Raw genomic sequence first — 21193 nt, 5'->3', positions numbered from 1 at the left:
GAGATCGAGGATGCCTTACTTAAACAGGCTTTGACAGAGAGCAAGCAACCTGATACTCAACATAAATCGTAAGCTTTAAATTTCACTATAACACTTTTTATACCTGTACTGTGTGCAGTGTGATGGTCAGCTCTCTTTCTTGCTTGCATGCTGAAGCTTCTGTCTGAGTATCGGTTCAAGGACCTAGGAATATCATCAGATCCCAATACGACGCACTCATGTGTTAGTAGATGCACTCAGAGCTGCAAGGCGGCCTGCATTTACAAGCATCAAGACATTGACGGTTAGAATAAGGATTAATGGTGTATAAACACTCTACATTATGTTCTAATTAAGGTTCACTTTGTAAGTGAGGAAGCAGAAGATGGTGGAGGCCCATCCAGGGAGTTTTGGTGCCTGTTGGGGAAAGAGATAGCTCAGTCTATGTTTGAGGGCCATGAGAACAGTAAGGTTGTGCGGCACGATTTATTGGCTTTGCAGGTATTTTGATGTAAAAGTGTGTATGCGTAGTCGCTGACATACACTTTTTTATACAGGGTGAGAAGTTTCTTCTCGTAGGAAAATTGATGACCATGGGAATCACTCAGGGTGGTAGTGGTTTCTCCTTTTTTGGAAGTAGTCTCTACGCATACTTGTGTGGTGTTAAAATCTGTGATATTGACATACCTGATGAAGAAGTACCAAATACTAACGTCCGGATCCTTATTCAGAAGGTATATAATATTACCTATATAATTATGTGTATAATTCAACACTGTACCTGCAGATCAATGATGCTGCTGATGACAAAGACCTAAAAGATTGTATCTTTGATGAATGTGACACCATTGTGAATGCCGGGTACAGCAAGCCACTTTTTACCTCGACGCAAGCAGACAAAGTTGAGATAGTGAAGACACTAAAACTCTACTACACTCTTCTCGAGTCTTAGCAGAGATTAACCAGCTCAAGGAGGGATTGCAAGTGAACGGTGTGGGAGAAGCAATTGTGAAGTACCCTGAACTAATGAGGCCTCTATTTGTGGTAAGTGTCGTGTGTAACTGGTAACCATAATTAGTTTTGTTGTAATTATTGCAGAGACCATGAAGGCCATGTTCAAAATCACCCACTTTTCACCTAAGGGCTCAAATGATCTTGCTAAAGAAGAGGCTACTTACATGCTGTTTGTAGATTTTCTGTACGATTGTGAATGTGTTGAAGGTATGAACTATAATTGCAGTGTGCCCGTTATCATTAGGCTAATACTGTAGGTGACTCGGAGGATTCTGTCAGTCTTAAGACCATTCTTTCTTTTACTACTGGTTCAGAGTCTGTTCCACCGATGGGATTTGATAACTCTTTGGGTCTGAGATTTAACGATACCAATGTGTTTCCCACGTCGTCCACTTGTGCGTTGGAGCTAACCCTGCCCTCCAAGTATTATAACAATCCAGAGGAGTTTAAAAAGAAAATGGTATATGGTATGAAAAACCATGGAGGATTTGGTTGCCTATAAGCACTGCAATAAAATGAACATATACTCTTTTTGTGTTTGACAAAACCTGTATCACTTTCATGCTTTATCATGATCCTTTCGAACATATACTCTTTTTGTGTTCTATTCACCCTGTATCACTTTCATACTTTATCATGATTCTTTCAATATCATTATGTTACATCATTCTAAATAGACAGACATCTAGCTACTAAGTCTTTGGTGCGACCAAACAACAATATGCCATAGTCATCACAAACAGCAAGTGGGTTCACCTCTTCTTTAAGCATACTAAACTGTGCATCAGACAGTGGGCAATTAGTGCTTGGGACTGCAACCCCATCTTGGGACTCGATACAAGGGAGGCCGTTCCAATCTATTCCATAATCTCCCTGTAATAATAGTTAGGAAATAATTAAACACAATGCTTATACTCTGACCCACCAGTTTCAAATACATTTTGTACATCGTACTACATGCACAGACTTCGTAAACTAATGAAGGTAAACACATCACTAATACTTACAATTGATGAATCATCCAATACTCCTTGTAATGCTGCTCCATCTGTTGTTAGTGAGGTCATTCCCTCTATCCAAAGCTGGTATGGCGTCCTATTGCCTTCAGTTCTCAATCTGTGATGGCTATAGCTCTCGCGGAAAACATTTAGTTGTTGTTGAATACGTGGAAGAAACACGAAGTGTAATGCAAATATATCCACTTCATCTGTAGGATCTAATAAACTGTTGTCTTCGAGAGCATAGAACAACCGGTAAAACATACACAGACAACCAACAAATACGTCTCTCCACAATCTTTCGATCCGTTGGTTGTGGACACTTTTCCCTACAATACAGCTACCTCTACCAGGACCTCGTTCAGGATTTGAAAGCATGTATTCTGAGACTTTAACGTTTTCGCCTCCTTTATCACACCGCACACGTGAAGGTAAACCATAACAAGAAACAGCGTGCAAAAAACACTGTAGTACAGTCTCAGATTTTTTGTTAGTAGACGCTTTTAAATAGATTGGTAATCGAGAAAAACCATCAATGCCTCCATGCACTACTATTCTCCAGCGTATTAATTTGTGGTGCCCATCTATGTGCCACAAGCTATTAGGCATAGGTACACTATATCTCCTGCGGTGTAAGGCTCGTCTCAGACGTCTTTGTACTCCTGTTTCATCAATACGAGAAAGGCTCTCTCTTACTCGATATCGTTGTATTCTTATCCCTTTCCCTCTTAGATAACCATCATAAGTATTTTGTCCACTGTTTGGAAAGTGGTGAACAAAATCAGCAGTAATAATATCCAAGTCAGATTCGGAGATGTCTGTGCGCTGTAATTTGTTTTCAAATCCAAACTGTATTATTCTTCGCTTGACAGTGCTCTCAGATACATGAAGCACGTGTGCAATATCTCTAACTCTAAAATCACTGAAACGACAAAAGGTGCTCCAACTGAGTCTCAGACACGTTCACACAAGGTCTCCCTCTTCTGTGACTATCTCTTAGGCAATTTACTTCAATATACTTATACACTTCTGTTACTGCATCAACAATGGCATCTCCACACCCAGCTGGAAACAAGTCAGAGGCATAAACAACAACTTCGAGAATGTCTTCACACTGATGAAGTAGACTGTGCACATTGGAAGTTCCTTGTTCATCTTCCACTTGAATAGTCCTTATACCATCTCCAATATTGTTAGAAACTCGATCATTTCATCAGAGCTAACATGAAGAGCCATGACTAGACTAGATTACTACTACACTGCACTGTACTACTTCTCACAGGTACGTAGGTACATGTACTCTGACCTAACATTGGACCATGCCCTGTGGGGTGGGGCTACAATGGGTGGGGCCAGGCCCAACTAGTGTACATGGATAGTGTCAAGTTAAGTATAGTTGGGCGGATTCCAATTAGTGTCAAGTTAGTCTCGAATACCCGCCTCAACCTAAAAGCTTGAGTCTGGTCAAACTCACATTGTGGTTTGGTTCAAGTGTGTCCAGGAATTTCTTTTAGGTTGAGGCGGGTATTCGAGACTAGTGTCAAGTAGTATCATATCGGATAGATGTCAAGTAGTTGATAGATGTAAGTATACGTAGCAGTAGATGTCAAGTAGTCGATAGATGTCAATTAGTTGATAGATGTCAATTAGTTGATAGATGTCAAGTAGTCTATAGATGTCAAAAGTGTACAAGTGGGTAAAGATCGATGTGTGCAAAGCAACCGATAGACGTGTGAGACACCCCTATGAAGTGGGATGTATTTTTGACCTATTTGGCGTTCCATAACCTCCAACCTTTAAAACGGTATTTGCAGGGAGGGGGGTCAACTTTTATTTTCGCCAATTTTGCTCAGAAGTAGAGATACAGTGCTCTTGTGTAAGCTTCGATACCATCGGTGGCTCGTTCTCGAGGTCAACGCACAGCTGGCCTCGAGACTTGTATCTCGGACGGAAATAAAAGTTGACCCCCCCCCCCCCCGAAAGCTTACAGACACTAAAAGTAGTCTGCAAGGTCAAGTGGTTCCAGCCTCCTCTGGTGAGAAGCTATATGCATGGTTGCGAGGAAACACCAACAACTCCAACAAAGGTGTGCTGAGCCTGTCGAGTGCATAATTATATAGGTACCAATATATTATGTATTAAACAAGTGTATAGGTTGTATGTTCCTAGATGTATGCATGCAAAATGACACGGCCTTCGAACACTTATTATAATTTTTATGTATACAGTATAAAAAATAGGACCATGTTTGAGCGTTAAATACACGCATTTGCAATCAATGCATGTACGTCAAGTTTTAGTGATAACAGTATAAACGTAATATTCAGCCATGAATTATTATAATTAGCAGCATGGTTGAGAGGTATTTGCATGCATGGTTTCCCCTTCCCAACTGAAACCAGACATCCTCAGGAAACAAGACTGCGGCAAATGGTTGCGACCATTATGTTAAGGAATTTCCGTAATTGCTACGCTACATGGTCATGACATAGGAAAACTATATTATATATAGCTAGATCTAGTACAAAAATTGGTTGGGGAAACAATGACTGATAAGAATTGAGGTAACCAAATGATACTATAAATAATTGCGGTATATAAATAGCTATGCATGCATGCGGTGTATTGAAAATAATTATAATTTAATTGACAAGGTAATACCATAAATTCTGAAGTTCTAAGACACAAACATGGTGACGTATAACAATAGTTATATAGGTGCAATCGAACGTAGCTACAGGTACATTTACTTGTCCTGATACTAAAGTTCTCAGATATATGAACTGATCATAAGTTGCCGTCTGTCTGGTTTCCCATGCACTTCTGCAGTATGACGAGTGCTTGTTTGGTCGGCTCTGCTCCTCTTGTCTCTCTCTTGATGCTCACAATAATGTCTTCAGAAGTGAGGGAGAGGGGAGAAGCAAGACACTGCCATCGAGAGCCAATGATGGCAGCAAACGATTGAAGAAAGTCCTTGCCAGGACGGACAAACGAATTGCCTTCGAGAATTTTTCTTGTAGAGTTACGTCTATATAATAGCAATTTTGAAATCGTAAACAGCACATGATAAAGGAATGAGGTACTTACTGCATGTATTGTTGTGAGACTTGCTTTTCTTTCTGGGACAATCCAATTGAAGGTTGACTGAGAGCATCAACCAACATTTTCGATCCAGGAGGGTTTCTGAGACAACCACGGTCGAAATACTCTTTTCTTAGCAATTTCACCAAGGAAGATTAACAAATCTGTATAAGCGACACGTCTCGCATGTGACAATATTAAAGATATGTGTGTGTGTGTGTTTGTGTGTGAAACTTACTCCAGTAAGTAAACAGTCTTGTTGGGCTGATCCAATCTTTTATCGGAGAGAAGAAGCATCGTCCTTCTTTATCCATGACTCGCTCAGTGCCTTCTGCTAATGTTTTATCAATGAGATCTATATGAGAATATTTAGGTGCATTTCTGCATTTTTTAAAAGATATTGCTCAGATCAAGAAGGTACAGCCAGCATAGAACTTCATTTTTGCTTCAACTACCTTTGAATAAAATTTAATAGTTACAGAGTTTTGGAACACTCTACAATATACTTTATTTCGGATGTCATGCACTCGATCCTTCAGTTCTTTACTATCAGCATCTTTGAGCATATCGACAAAATAATACCTTGACTCCGTTTTCCATAAGCCAATGCAAGATCGACCAGTTGACCAGACATAACAGCGAGGATTGGCAGTGTTATTGTATATATATCCACAATCAAAAAATCGGAAGCTGTAGCGGACTTGTTGGCATGCTTCGTTTTAATGATGAACGATAAGCACATAAAGAAATTGTGTTGGGAAGAAGTCTAATCTGTCACCATCACATTTAGCATACCATCCCAAAGTAATTTTACGGATTTAGGCCATTGAATTTCCTCGAGCTTGAGATCATAGTTATAGAACAGGGAAAATATTTTCGTTAGTGGCACTTCTGTTCGTACTGGCCCCGAAGTGAGTTGAGAAAGAGTGTAGTCCTCTTCCATGCACGTATACATTCTCAATTTCTTGACAGTAATGCAGCTTAATCCTTTGTGATGTACTCTGGCAGTACTCTTTCCAGTAGTAATTCTGGAATAGTGCCTACACTGAGCTTGAGTTGATCGTGAGTTTGTTGAGGTCTGCTTTAGCATTAATGTGAATGTTGATGTAACTCTTTTCGGATAGCAGTGTAATTTCTATGTGAGAGATAAGGAAGCGCTTACTTTGCAAGCTGGAACGTATTTCAACAATCCCATGAAAGAGAGCTTGTCTCCGTGGAAAGTTCGATAGGGGATGATAATTCTAAGTAAGTTCCTTATGTCTGATTGGAGGTACTTAGTTCGCACTTACCGAATCTTATTCAACAACTCAATAACTGAAAATAGTGGCAACTGTATTTAGTTTGGAGAGGATCGCCCTCATTAAACGTCTTCAACTACTGCTAACGAATCAAACTCTGATTGGAGGTTCCTCGTTTACGACAGAGCAAGAGCAACACTTTGCAAATCATTAATGTTGGAGCTGTACAGAATGTTTGTACATCGCTATACCTATATATAGCTGAGCAGTTACTGTACCAAAGTTACTTGGGGGAAGCATTGACAGTAATAATTGACAATAAAAGAAACTAGTAGGCTAACAAAATTATGCAATTTGTATGGTGCAAAAGTGCGATTTGATGAAGTTGGCATGGTGCATTGCATTTGCAGGGCAGTATGCAAATTAAAAGTGCAGTGTAGCATTATTGTTGCTTAAATGTAATGGCAAAGCATAATCCTGAAAGTTCAGTGACACAAACAATTAAGGTGATTTTGCTATAGGTGCATTTATAACGTACATCAGCTACAACTAAATGAATATGGAACATATAGCTATACACATAAATTTCTGCTGTGATGAATGAACTAACTTTCAGATATTAAACACTGAGAGTGTACGGAGTTTCTCTCTCAACTGACCATAAGTTGCCGTCTCCCTAGATGCCCACTTCTGTAGCATAACGAGTGCTTGTCTGATCGGCTCTGCTCCTCTTGCTTCTCTTTTAATGCTCACAATGTCTTCAGAAGTGAGGGAGAGAGGAGAAGCAAGACACTGCCATCGAGAGGCAATGATGGCGGCAAACAATTGGAGAAAATCCTCGTCAGGAAGGAGGGATGAATTGTTTTTGCAAAAGATTTTCTCTTGTAGAGGCACATCTATATAAAATTTACACATGAATAGCAATATGCTTATAGCTTAGCCTCGTTCCCAGGCCAACTTATACATTGGATGTGTGAACATCATAAAAGCGAAAACTTGGCCTGGGAATGAGGTATAATGATTGTGAGGTGTACTTACTATATTCTTGTGAGATTTGACTTGCTTTACTGGCCAATCCCATTGAAGGTTGACTGAGAGCGTCTACCAACACTATCCAGGTGGGTTCTTGAGACATCCACAGTCGAATTACTTCTTCTTTCTTAGCAATGTCACCAGGAAAAGATACTTCGTTTTCAAGGATATCTAATTCAGTCCAAGAGATCGAAAGATTTAATCCTAGCAATTTCCATTTAGCACCATGTACTCCTTGCAAAGCAGAGTGAACTAAGAAGGTATCCATTGGAAAAACAAAATCTGCATAATATAATGTGTATAATTATAGTAATAATTACGCTTATAATTACGCTACTAATGTGTGTGAATGTGACTTACTCCAATAAGATGAAACCAATCTTGTTGGGCTGATCCAATCTCTGATTGGAGTTGAAAAGTATTCTCCATCTTTATCTGTGACTTGCAAAGTGCCTTCTGCTAGAGCTTTTTCAATATCTCTAAGAGAATACTTAGGTGCTTTTCTAGCATTTGTAAAAGTTTCATCCTCGAGATTGTTCGGATCAAGAAGGTAAACAGTAGGCACTATACTAGCACAGAATTCAAATTTTGTATTGGCGGTTTTTTGAATAACTGCTCGCAGAGTGTTAGCACATTCAACTTGATTTTGAACTTTACTCCTTGCTAGTACAATAAGCTCTTTATTATTAGCATCTTTAGGCATATCGACAAATACCTCTACTCCGTTCTTCATAAGCCAATGTAGACCAGTCGACCAGACACGACAACGACGATTGGCAGCATGTACCTCAGCAATCAAAGAACTATTATGAGCAGAATATTCATAATGTGCAGTTTCTATAGAGAGTCTGTGTCTTGTTGGAAGATCTTGTTTTAGCGCAAAGCTGTGGGAGAGATGAACGATAAGCACATGAAGAAATCGTGTTGGGAAGAAGTCGAATCCGTCATCATCACATTTAGCATACCATCCCAAAGTAATCTTATCACCTTCGGATTTTGGCCATTGAATTTCCTCGAGCTTGAGATCACATAGAGCAGGGAAAAATAGATGAGATTTCTCTTTAGTGGTATTCTCTGTTAATACTGTCTCAGAAGTGAGTTGAGAAAGAGTGTGGTCCTCTTCCACGTGCAAATTCTCAATTTCTTGACAGTACTGCAGTTTAAGTAGACTTTCCTTTGTGATGTACTCTGGCAGTACTCTCTCCAGTAGTGATTCTGGAATAATGCCTACACTGAGCTTGAGTTGATCGATGTGCTTGGTGAGATCCGCTTTAGCAGACTTTGAAAACAGTTTACTATGTACATCTGACGTGAATGTTGATATCTTGAGAATGATTATGTGGTTCTCAACGGAGTCCCCTTCTCTCTCTATCAACATTAGCAGACCCAACTCATGCAACTCTCTTATGAGAGTGTATAGCGATAAAGAATTTAGTGGCAGCGGAATTCCAGTCTCTTCTATGTGAGAGATAAGAAGGCTTACTTTGCAAGCTGAAACTTGTTCGAAGTCTTTTTTCAACAATCCCAATAGGGTGCTTGTCTCCGGGGAAAGTCCAATGGGGGATACAAATTTAGAGAATCTATTTGCGAGTTTCTTTATGTCATTCACTACAGCTCCTCGTTTACGACAATCAAGAGCAACACTTCGTTCTATATGTGCATCATTAATTTTGTAGTTGCTACAGAACTTTTGTGATATACTGTCAAGCACAGATAATGCGTGTTCAACTGACGGTTTTTTAATGACATCAGCATGGCTTCCCACTAATAAAATAACTGTGTGTGAGAATTGCTTAATATTGTATGATAGAAATGAAAGCCAGTAGCTGTATTTTGTAGCAGCCTCTTTTTCACCTTCACTCAAATCACAAATTATCAAATAAATATTACTTCCTTTCGATGTGTCGATAGACTCCATAATTGCAGCATGTGAGGAGTAGTACTCGAAATCACCAGCAAAATCGTAGAGTATCATTCTTCCGTAAGCATTACTGTCGTAAGTACTTGGAACAATGCCCGCAGTGTGGAGTTTTATAGTTGATGTGCTAAAGAAGCTAAAGAAACCTTCTTTTTTGATAGTTTCAACAAGCGTGGATTTCCCTGCACCTGGATGACCTACAACAAATATTCTTGTGAGGTACTTTTCACCACCAAAATCTTGTTCAGCAAGTTTGTATAGTTGCTGGTAGGTTGATTGGATTTCAGAATTATGATGTTTGAAAAGAGTGATAATTTCCTGACTTTTCCGAGCTTTAGCTAAATCAAAGGCTGTCTTCCCATCTTTGTTTCGCACAAAAAGTGGAGCATTGCATTTCTGCAATAGTACACGTGCACAACGAGCTTGCCCATATCGAGTTGCTGTGTGAAGAGGGGTGTTGCCATTATTGTTAACTTGAAACACTGTCCAGTACTGAAACTTGCAAAGGATTAATCTCAGCTTCTCTTCTTCAGTATGCGGGGCACGACACAAAATATGGAGAGGAGTGTTCCCATCGTTGTCTCTAATTGTTGGATCCACCTTATATTTTGATTTCAAAGTTTTTAGTGTTTCTATGTGGCCATCTTTGCAAGCATAATGAAGTAGAGTTTGACCATTGTAGCCTCTGACATGTGGATTGCAATGGAACTCTTCAATCAGGGCATGGAGCACAACCTGGTGCCCACCTTGAGCTGCTAAACACAATGGGGTAGAGTCCTTATTGTTAGTGATGTTGGTCTCAACTTTGTGATTTCTGATCAGGTGTTTCACTGTTTCAACACGTCCTTCACAGGCTGCAATATGAAGAGGTGTGTTTCCTTTAAAATTTCTATCTTCGGGACTGAGGCCATATTTCATTACCAGTTTGTCTATAAGTTCTATATGGCCACGATCACATGCTTGGTGAAGAAGAGTCCGATCATTGTAACCTCGAACATGACAACTGCTGTTGAATTCTTTGACTAACGCATCCAAAACATGGACATGACCACTAAGTACAGCTAGCATCAATGGAGTACTCTTCGTTTTATTAATGCAATCAACATCAGCACCGTGCTTACTGATCAGGTGTCTCACTGCTTCAACATGTCCTTTCATGGCTGCAATATGTAGAGGTGTGTTTCCTTTACTATTTCTATCTTCAGGATTGAGGCCATATTCCATTACCATTATGTCTATTACTTCTATATGGCCACCCTCGCAAGCATAGTGAAGGAGAGTACAGCCGTTGTAACTTCGGACATGACAACTGCTATTAAATTCTTTAAAGAACGCAACCAAAACATGGGCATGACCATTCAGTGCAGCTAGCATCAATGGAGTATTGCTTTTATTATTAATACTATCAATATCAGCGCTGTGCTTACTGATCAGGTGTCTCACTGCTTCAACATGTCCTTTCATGGCTGCAATATGTAGAGGTGTGTTTCCTTTACCATTTCTATCTGCGGGATTAAGGCCATATTCCATTACCAGCGTGTCTATTAGTTCTACATGGCCACGATCACATGCTTGGTGAAGAAGAGTACGACCATTGTAACCTCGAACATGACAACTACTGTTGAATTCGTTGACAAATGCATCCAAAACCTGGGCATGACCATTCAGTGCAGCTAGCATCAATGGAGTATTGCTTTTATTATTAGTGCAATCAATATCAGCACTGTGCTTACTAATCAGGTGTCTCACTGTTTCAACATGCCCTGTCATGGCTGCAATATGTAGAGGTGTGTCTCCATCATTATCTCTATCTACAAGCTTGAGACCATATTCGTTTACCAGTTTGTCTATCAGTTCTATATGACCACCATAGCATGCTTTATGAAGGAGAGCTCGACCATTGTATCCTCGGACATGCCGGTTGCTTTTGAATTCTTTGACTAATGCATCTATTACAAGTGAATTACCAGTCCGCGCAGCTAGCATCAATGGTGTATTACTCCGATTATCAGTGCAATCAACATCAGCATTGTGCCTACTGATCAGGTGTCTCACTGCTTCAACATGTCCGTATATGGATGCAATGTGCAAAGGTGTGTTTCCATCATCATCTCTATCTGCGGGATTAAGGCCATATTCCATTACCAGCGTGTCTATTAGTTCTACATGGCCACGATCACATGCTTGGTGAAGAAGAGTACGACCATTGTAACCTCGAACATGACAACTACTGTTGAATTCGTTGACAAACGCATCCAAAACCTGGGCATGACCATTCAGTGCAGCTAGCATCAGTGGAGTATTGCTTTTATTATTAGTGCAATCAATATCAGCACTGTGCTTAATGATCAGGTGTCTCACTATTTCAACATGCCCTGTCATGGCTGCAATATGTAGAGGTGTGTTTCCATCATCATCTCTATCTGCAGGATCAAGGCCATATTCCATAACCAGTTTGTTCATCAGTTCTATATAACCACCAATGCATGCATAATGTAGGAGAGTGCATCCATTATAACCTCGAACATGACAACTGCTGTTGAATTCTTTGACGAACGCATCCAAGACATGTGTATGACCACTCAGCATAGCTAGTATCAATGGTGTATTATTATTTTTATTAGTGCAATCAATATCAGCACTGTGTTTACTGATCAGGTGTCTAACTGCTTCAACATGTCCGGACATGGATGCGATATGTAGAGGTGTGTCTCCACTATCATCTCTATCTGCGAGATCGAGGCCCTGTTCCATCACCAGTTTGTCTATTAGTTCTATATGACCACCATTGCAAGCTTGATGAAGGAGAGTGCGACCTTTGTATCCTCGGACATGACAACTGCTGTTGAATTCTTTGACTAACGCATCCAAAACATGTGAATTACCAGTCAGTGCAGCTAGCATCAATGGTGTATTACTCTGATTATCAATACCATCAAGTTTACAACTTTGCTTGCTGATAAGATGTCTAACTGTTTCTATGTGTCCTTTCATGGCTGCAATATGTAGAGGTGTGTTTCCTATATCATCTCTATCTGCGGGATTGAGGCCATATTTTGAAGCAAGGCTCTCCACGAGCAGTACATGTCCTCCATAACAGGCACAGTGGAGAACAGACAAGCCACGGAAGCCCTTTATATTGAGGTCTGCTTTCTTTTCTACAACTAACCGATCAATCAAGTCTTTGAGACCAAGTGATGCAGCTACAAGCAATGCAAAGAAGCCTACATCATTATATTGATCAAGAAAAAAATTCGAGATCATTTGCATAGTTTTATCCACTGCTTTAGAATTATTGTAATACTCAAAGAGGACATCCTCAAAGATTTTAACATGATGAGAATCAAGCTCAGTGTGGCTAAAGGAGCATGGTAGTCTTATTCCATTGATGACTTGTCTACCAAGCATTGATAATAGGATCAACACGATAATTATTTGCACATGTTTATTCTTAGCAGCAATAAGCAATGGTGTATTGCCATTATAAATAGCTCCTATGTCAGCACCAAAGTCGTTGGCTAGTGTCCAAACCGTATCGAGGTGACCATTAGCACATGCGAGATGAAGAGATGTTTGGTTGTGTGAGTTTCTGGTGTCCACTTCATATTGCTTTGTTATCAAAAGCTTTCTGACTTCATCTAAGTCCCCACGGCTTGCAGCAGTGTGTAGGGGAGTGTCACATGACTGGCTGTCATCAGCCATTTCCATGACTACGGCACTGATGAAAAATAATTTAAAATGTTATACTATATAGAGTAGCTTTTACAAAATTATACAATTTAATTGTGTTAGTGAATTATCGCAAACGATATGCAAGCACGTACGTTACAATCCTGCAAGACACGAGTGACAGTTACTAGGCACATACTAGTGATAATCATCATCAGTATATCCATGGATAAGCTAGGATAATGCATTTATTGTTTGAAAACCAATTCTAGTAAGTGTATATTAACTATACTAAGTTGATGTGTCTGTTACGCAAGATCGGACAACAAAATCAATTATTAGGCACAGATTACCGGTTTTCCTGAGGAGGATTTGCTGTTAGAATATAGCATATGGAACACCGTTTGTGACAGAATGCATCTAGAAAAAGTGGTAGGTAGGTGCTGAGCAAGAGAGGCAAGGAGCGTCCCGCGCGGTATAGCGCGCGAAAATCAAGGGTTCCGCCCTTTTGACATCATTTCTGGTGGGTGACATTAATAATTTTTTTAATTAGGTGTGGTTTGCATTGCACAGGTTCCTTGCACTCTGTACTGATTTATTTGTCGAGTCTAGTCTGCACTGCAGTGCACAAGTCAAGCTTTTATCAAAGACAATACTGTAATAGATAGGTCTACAGCTACTCAGCTAGCTAGAAGAGTGACTTCCACAGCCAATGAGTGAGACACAAAGTAATTATTTGTCCAAGGTCAGGGGGGTGCTTGAGCACCCTCTGCTACCTGCTAGATCCGCCCCTGGAATGTAACTGGCGTGTGCATTTGATATGATCTCAATTTTTGACAATTGATTTTTAACAATTGATTTCGAGTAATCTTTGACAATCCATTTTCTACGATTGATTTTGGACTTATTTAAAATCGATTGTAGTTGATTACAGATAATTGGTGTTTAACCTATCCCTAGCTAGATTAGTGAAACCAAGAGTTCATTAGGAAGAGTACGCAACTCCACTTAAAACCATAGGGGGCGTTTCTCCAACCTCACGTCGCAACCACATGCTGTTGTATAAAATGTGAAATCAAATTTGCAATGAATAACATAGTGATGATTGTGATAATTATCACTAGTGTTATTCATTTACAACTGCCAGTGTAGGAAAGGCAATGAGTTACTAATTTTATTCATTGCCTTTCCTGCTAGTTGCGGTTACTACAGCCAGTATCTGTGACGTCAGATTGGAGGAATGCTTTTTGTGTACAGTCTATTGGAGTTGCGTACTCTTCCTAATGAACTCTTGGTGAAACTTATCGATCAAGATGAATTGCATGAAGCGATTCATGGGACGATAGGATTAACCAGAGACGTCAAGGATAACAAAAGGTCTATGACAAGCGCTTCATAACTGACTCAGAATCACATCTAACTTTTATCTGGCCCACATTATATATGTGAATTGAAGGATATATTAGTTTAGAAATCGGCTGGTTCTATAGTGGTTTCACTGGCTACTTCTGCTTTGGTGTAAGGATAGCCAAAATCTAATTCTACTACCGTAAACGTTGAAATTTTCGACGGGTGTTTAATTTCATTTTTTTCGTCCTTGGACTCAACGCACGAAATTAAATATATACGTGGGTGTACGTGTACGTGGTAGCCACACCTACGTTAATATAACGGACGAAAATTTATGCGCACGAAATTTAAGAATTGTGGGCCTAGTGCAGAAAGTGCGAAATTTTGATGCGTCGAAAATTTCAACGTTTACGGTATGTTCTTTTTGTATGCGTTGAAGCCACTATTTTGCCTCGGTGTCAGTGTGCATACGCAAGCGAGTTGTACGGTTGTATGTGCACTGTGTGTGTCTGTCCGTGCAGACTGCTACCGCTGCTCACACCCAGAAGTGTGTAGTAGAGTGTGTGTCCAGCTCTGGTGCTCCTACTCTTGGAGCAGACACTACTGGAGATAGTGCTCACTGATCAATGAAGTGCAAGTTAGTATATAGGCTTCTAGTAACGTTTTTTTTATGGATTTGCAAAATACAGCGCCGTTCTGAGTTTCTCCTCTTATGTCAAGAGAAGCTCGCCGTCGGGCATCCACTGCCATGGACTGACCTCTTACCTCATCAAGCCAGTACTGAGGACCATGCGATACCATCTTGTTACATGTATATAAGTGAATGGGTGATACAGTTGGTTGATAAAATGAGGCAGAAAATCTTGAGTTATGGCTAACTTACTTTGAAGGCCATTATTGAAGTCTTTTTAAACTTTTGCGTAGCAATATTCTATACTTAGTAGGTAGCTAGAACATTAACACTAGCTATTATATAGTAGCAAAAAAAGAGCTGCAAAACAGTTGCACTTTTTGGTATATCCTTTTTAGCAACGATTCTGCATGGTACTTTTTTCACCATTTCCTTATTCCGCTGCATGCATAATAATTATATTATGCATGAAATATTCAATTGTACTACTTTACTGTGCTCTAGCCTGTGTACTTTACTCTGTATCAGCACCCGCGATGCTTTCATTCCCCGCATGCAATTACCGTACACTATAATATTGTGAGCATGAAACATTATATGCGAGTGTTGATCAATTCGCAAAAATAAAATCGCAAAACCTCAATTAAACCGCTAATTATACACACGATCCCTTAGATCGCCAAAGGTTTTTCACCCGCAAAATATTCTAGTAATATACAATATCTAGAATCACCGACGCACTCGATCAAGGCTCTCTCTCAAGAGCACGAGAGCACCTAATAAACAGTGCTGAGAAAGTGTACAATACAGAAATGGGTTCACGAAGGAACTATTTAAAAATGAAAGCACCGCGGGTGCTGATGCCTCGGTGGAGGTGCCAAAGCTACATAACATAAAACTACTAGCTAGCTTTTATACTATCATTGCATGATGAACATTTTTAATTCTGCTGCATTGTAATCACAGGGAAACTCAAATAGTGGGTAATGATCGATTATGATTGTTGTTAAAAACGATCGATGCCAAAAATTCAAGTCTAAAATTAATGGCAGTGGACAATACTAGAGTTGCAAGTCAGCAGAGCCTTGCAGCTCTCTTCTCACTCTTGCAGCTACCAATAGCTAGCGTTCTAGTGCAGAGCTAACTACTAAGTATATAGAGTAGCAACACTCGGTGAACAAGTTTTGCTACGGACTCTTCTGAAAAGGCTGCAATGGCATTCCAAGTAAGTAAAACTAGGTATAACTCGAGAACGAAGCTTTATTTTGCAAATCCACAAATAGCATGCCAAGAAAACATGACTAGAAGCCTATAGAAACTCTTACTTGCACTTCATTGATCCTTGAGCAGCTGAAATAGTCTACACACACACACACACACAGACACACAAACACACTACTGTATACCTCGCTTGCGCATGCGCACCGAGGCATAACAAACTGAACAGTTCCAACATGATCATTACCGTATCCTAAAATTAGGCCCTCCTTTCTACTACCAAGGAGACCATCAATTATATAGGGCAAAGACATGGCATTCATTTTATCTCTGCATGGTTCTAAGTATTGGGAATCAAGGACCATCCCAATAAGCATCAATAAGCGTCAAGTGATCCAGTTTCATATCCCCTTCTCCATATAACATATTCCTATAATTAACCTATCATATGAGAGATATTGGATGCACACACCAGTTACTGAATATAGATCTCTCTATATATAGAGCCATGCAGGCTCATCCAAATTGTACTGGTTATAGTATAGTCCCACTCAGTGTTAGGCCACAACAAGAGGTAGTTCTGTTTCTGGTCAGGTTGCTTTCCTGATTACGTGAGGCCAGGAGGGACAACAGCAACTGAGCCACACATTTTTGCAGTGTCACCACTTTTTTATTTTTCACGGTTTGTCTTTAAAAAAGGTTTACAACACAAAAATAACATCTAAATAACATACATGCAGTACATGCAGGTAGAGGTATTTTAGGCTTTTGGCAACCAGAACATTGAACTGAGAATTGTCTCTATATCAAACACCTATATATATATATACTAGCTGTCATTGTACTAGCTTGAGCCATTGTATACATGCTCTGTATCAAAGTAAATAAGCCACATATAACATCTTTCATTGCAAAATACAAGATAATGTACAACCTTTTTCACCTCACTTGAAATGTATACATTTTAAAAACGAAATGTACCACTAATTGACCTCAGGTATGTGTACATATATAGTAATGGTCACCATGCTCACAGTAAATGAATGATTGCAAGTAATAATGGGGGAACCTGGCTGTACAAAATCCTATATCTGAGGTGGAGAATGGTATGGCAAAAGCTTGTCAATTGCTGTACCATCGGGAAGCAGCAGATAGATTGTTTGTTGCTGAAGCTACTACATGTTTGGCCCGAGGATTGTTCATAGATTTCAATGCACTGGAGATGTGTCGCTGCTTATAAAGCCAGCCCAAGGGAGCACTGTCTAGATGATCTCACGATGAATTGAAATGATTTGTGAAAAGCTGACTACCTAAAATTCAGACCCAATTGCTTCAGATTACTGGTAGATCTAAAGTGCTGCCACATTATGCTGTCTACTTAAACGCCTAGGATTCACTCGAAAGAAGGCTAAACACATCAATACAACGCTCTAAAAATAGATGTAGGTCTTGCACAACCAATCATTCATTTACATGCAATTTGAAACTGTGAGCATCCAGCTCTGACCATCACTATAATTATGTACACATACCTGAGGTCAATTAGTGGTATACATTTCTTTTTTTGTTTTTAAATTTTTAAACTGATATTTCAAGTGAGGTGAAAAAGGTTGTATACAAGATACAAACACTAGGTTACTGAATATTGAAGTGTTGTAGGTGCTGTACATGTAATTATTGCAACACCCACTCAACCTACAGTGAGTGGGTGTGGTTTGCGCATGCGCATTAGGTGTGTTGCTGAAAAAACAGCCCAGAGTCAAATATTGAGCGGCGGATGGACCAGAAACAGAACTACATCTTGTTGTGGCCTTATAGTGTCATTTTATTCGTGCATTATAATTCACTTTTAGCTGGCTAATTCTTACGCCTGACGACTTACTCTATATATGGACTGCAATCCAATGAATTTCATTGAAATGCATGCATTACCGGTCATACACAGCCAGTGCTTTTCAAGTATCACAATCAAACATTAAGTTGAATGTTTAAGGATGTATACTCACGACTCACACCACTAAACCACAAAGCTGAGTCTAGATCTATATGTGGCAGCTGTCAGTGCCTGTCACAGATTTGTGGTTTAATGGCTTGATATACCCTGTCACGTGTGTGTGCGCGCACAGCAGGGTAGAGTGAATGGTGTGTGTGTGTGTGTCTGTGTGTGCGTGCGTGCGTGTGTGTGTGTGTGTGTGTGTGTGTGTGTGTGTGTGTGTGTGTGTGTGTGTGTGTGCGTGCGTGCGTGCGTGCGTGTGCATGTGTGTGTGTGTGTGGGCACAAATATGAGCTAGACACTTTCATGGACTGCTCTAAGGGTGCTGGAACACCTACGCCCACACACACGTTGCTAGGGAAAGCTAACTATGAAACTACCTGCAGGGGAGACATGGATCCTTCACAGAATTATGAAGCAACACTCTACTAGTGTGCACTCCAAAAATGGAGAGGAAAGGATGATGAGAACAGATTTTACACTTGATTTTCATCATCTAGCTAAAAGAAGTTCCGTCTAGGAAAGCAGTAGAGCTATGGACTTGATCGTTTGTTTGCAGGTACACTACACTAGACGTATCAACATGCAGGTGGCCATTGAGGAGAAAGGACAACACTGGATAGTGCCATGAACAGCTCGAATTGTGGATAGTACAACGTCCAAAGCACTGAAGAGAAACGTCTCCACTCGACACAAATGAAGACAGTGTATTAACACCAAGAGACAATCCAACCTGCTGTGTGACTAATGCTAGTTGAGGAACTCGGACACTCGTGCTGATTGTACCGAGACTGGGGTCTATTGGCACACTTACGTTTCTCCCATCTACTACTGAAGGCACTCCTTTGCTACAAATCTGGCTCTGTATTTATTGGATTGTTATTGTTTGTGTAGCTATACCTGATTTTCTTTTGCAGCTTGTAGTTAATTTAATCATAGATACACGAAAGAAAGGGATAGGCAACGCCCAGCACTTCCGTTGGATGAGGCGAGCTGCTAAAAAGGGGCGTGTAATGAGTGAAAAGGGGTGTGTGCACTCAAAATGTCAGTAAAGATATTTAATAGTTTGTAGTATTATAGCAATTAAACTGTGCTCTTGAGGAGACACCAGATACACTTAGACATAGGCTATTAATCTTTTAGAGCTACTATATGCAAAGTGATGAGAAAGTGAGCTCCAAAGGGGGTGTCAGTACACTCTACAAACCATAACAGGTCTGTTCCCAAGTCCTTCAAATGCCATCTCTTCGATCACACAATACAGATAAAGATACTTGTGTTCCACTTTCTAATACCTAAACTGTGTCTTAGAGCACTTCAAACTAGATTACCATGTACAGTAAGAGCAGGAGAGGTACGCAAACTTTCTGGACTTCGGACAAACGTTTCATGGTGCTGCTACTACTTCACTGCATTGAGAGCTGGAAAATATGCTTTGTTCCATGCAGTTATAAACACACTTTAATTCTGTGAAACGTACATGTTATAAAATTATTTCATATTGGAGATAGAGGTACATAAACTGGTGTTTTTTCACACAAATCAAGCTGAATAAAAGAAAGCTCGGCACTAACATAGCAGCTGTAGCTATCAGTAGTGCTGGGTGTATGTGTGCATGATGCCTGATTGCTTTGAATTTCTCTTTTAGGCCCCCTACGAGAAAAATAAGCAGATATAGGGATCATTGTGTATACTTTCTTGAGCGCAACTCGCCTCCAACCAGAGGGTGTGACGTCACACACTGCATTTACCTAGCATCACGTGGGGCGTTGCCTATCCCTTTCTTTCGTGTATCTATGATTTAATTGAAGACATTCTCACAAAACCACTATGTTGTTACTTGTGGTTACTACTATACTAGCGCACGCATTGAAATTAAATACTGTGTGTGCAAGTCTCAGGATCTAAACGGTGCATTTTTGTGGTTAAATTATGTCAATTTGTTACTATGTGCGGGCACCCTTAACTGCTGAGACTGCATGGTTGAAAAATAATGAAGCTACTGATAGTTGAAAAACTAGTAGGCAATCTTCGAAGGCGACAAAAAAACACAGTCTTTTTTGCTTTATATATATACCGTATATGCTGCCTTTATACACAAGAGCGGCCTCTGGTCAAATAATACGGTAGATTCACCCCGATCACGATTATTCCCCATAATGTTAAGATTGTTAGTTATCATATCCGTTTTGCTGCTGTGTGATGAAGCTCAACGCACAGGGTGAATGCTCTACTGAGCATCTTGTTGTGTGAGTACTCACGTCAACAATCAGATACTGTATATTGTTGGTGAATTACAAATTTCACGGGAGGTTTTACACTCAAACAGAAGCTTAGGTAAGAGGGCTGGACATTTATGGTATAACTATATTAGTAATAGATCTACTGACTTACAATTAACTTACAGGAAAAATAATTTATTATCAAACTGTTGCAAGCTGCAATGAGGGTTTTACCTTGCAATGAAAAGCACTTTTTGTTTGTCTCTAGTGTACGTCCTATAATGTGCCAAACTCTTGCAGTCTCACTCTCTGCTTACAAAGGTTGCTTGTTTAATAGTCCATACTTGTTCGTTTATACTATACTAGAGTGTGGGAGGGGTTCGTGCAAAATAAGGAAGTTGAAAATGTTAACGGTGTCAGAGGAATGAAGACTTCCCGGTGGGAGTGACCCCACGGACATTCCTGCCTAAGGTGTGGAGGGACACCCCCAGGAGTGAATACTCCCTACGCGCATGCTTGTGCCAATGTAATGTGACCTGTTTCCATCTAGCCTCGATTCCAAGCCGCTGAGAAATTCAAGGGGCTGGAGTCGAGGCTAGTTTCCATCTAAAACAATTTAGTATATAGATCTAGTAGAATGAAGAGTCAGGATAAAAAGCAAGGTTAATAGCAAGGTAGTAAAAGTAATAGACAGCAAGTGACAGCTGGAATGTAGACCTATGCATGTGAATGAAGAGCAAGGTTGCAAGGTTAATATGGGAAAGAACTGGAGCCAAGTACTGAGCTGCAAATCGCCCAAATGTACAAGTGCACAATGGGTTGTGATTGTCTGTGGCCTCTATTCAGCAGC

At 40.1% G+C, this 21193-nt stretch overlaps 3 protein-coding genes across 3 annotated transcripts; 2 read left to right on the top strand and 1 right to left on the bottom strand.

Moving 5' to 3' along the window:
• Positions 1 to 344: 344 nt before the first annotated feature.
• LOC135344802 (uncharacterized) lies at positions 345 to 1667 on the top strand. Its single transcript, XM_064542097.1, has 5 exons — positions 345 to 480; positions 537 to 713; positions 767 to 1023; positions 1078 to 1200; positions 1251 to 1667. The coding sequence occupies exons 1-3, from the start codon at positions 424 to 426 to the stop codon at positions 929 to 931; spliced, it is 399 nt and encodes a 132-aa protein (XP_064398167.1). The 5' UTR covers positions 345 to 423; the 3' UTR covers positions 932 to 1023; positions 1078 to 1200; positions 1251 to 1667.
• On the top strand, positions 1083 to 1495 carry LOC135345463 (uncharacterized). The gene is made up of 2 exons (XM_064542887.1): positions 1083 to 1200; positions 1251 to 1495. Exons 1-2 carry the CDS (start codon positions 1083 to 1085, stop codon positions 1493 to 1495), a joined length of 363 nt encoding a protein of 120 aa, XP_064398957.1.
• Positions 1668 to 4480: 2813 nt separating the features above from the next.
• On the bottom strand, positions 4481 to 20720 carry LOC135344767 (uncharacterized). The gene is made up of 6 exons (XM_064542043.1): positions 20578 to 20720; positions 7703 to 12978; positions 7349 to 7624; positions 5311 to 7206; positions 5079 to 5236; positions 4481 to 5019 (listed from the first exon to the last, which is right to left on the bottom strand). The coding sequence occupies exons 2-4, from the start codon at positions 12966 to 12968 to the stop codon at positions 6923 to 6925; spliced, it is 5826 nt and encodes a 1941-aa protein (XP_064398113.1). The 5' UTR covers positions 12969 to 12978; positions 20578 to 20720; the 3' UTR covers positions 4481 to 5019; positions 5079 to 5236; positions 5311 to 6922.
• Between the last annotated feature and the right edge of the window lie 473 nt (positions 20721 to 21193).

The sequence above is a fragment of the Halichondria panicea genome, chromosome 12, assembly GCF_963675165.1.
Source record: "Halichondria panicea chromosome 12, odHalPani1.1, whole genome shotgun sequence".
Taxonomy (NCBI): Eukaryota; Metazoa; Porifera; class Demospongiae; order Suberitida; family Halichondriidae; genus Halichondria; species Halichondria panicea.
The sequence above is the reverse complement of the archived record's forward strand: the minus strand, read 5'-3'. Positions and strand labels throughout refer to the sequence as shown.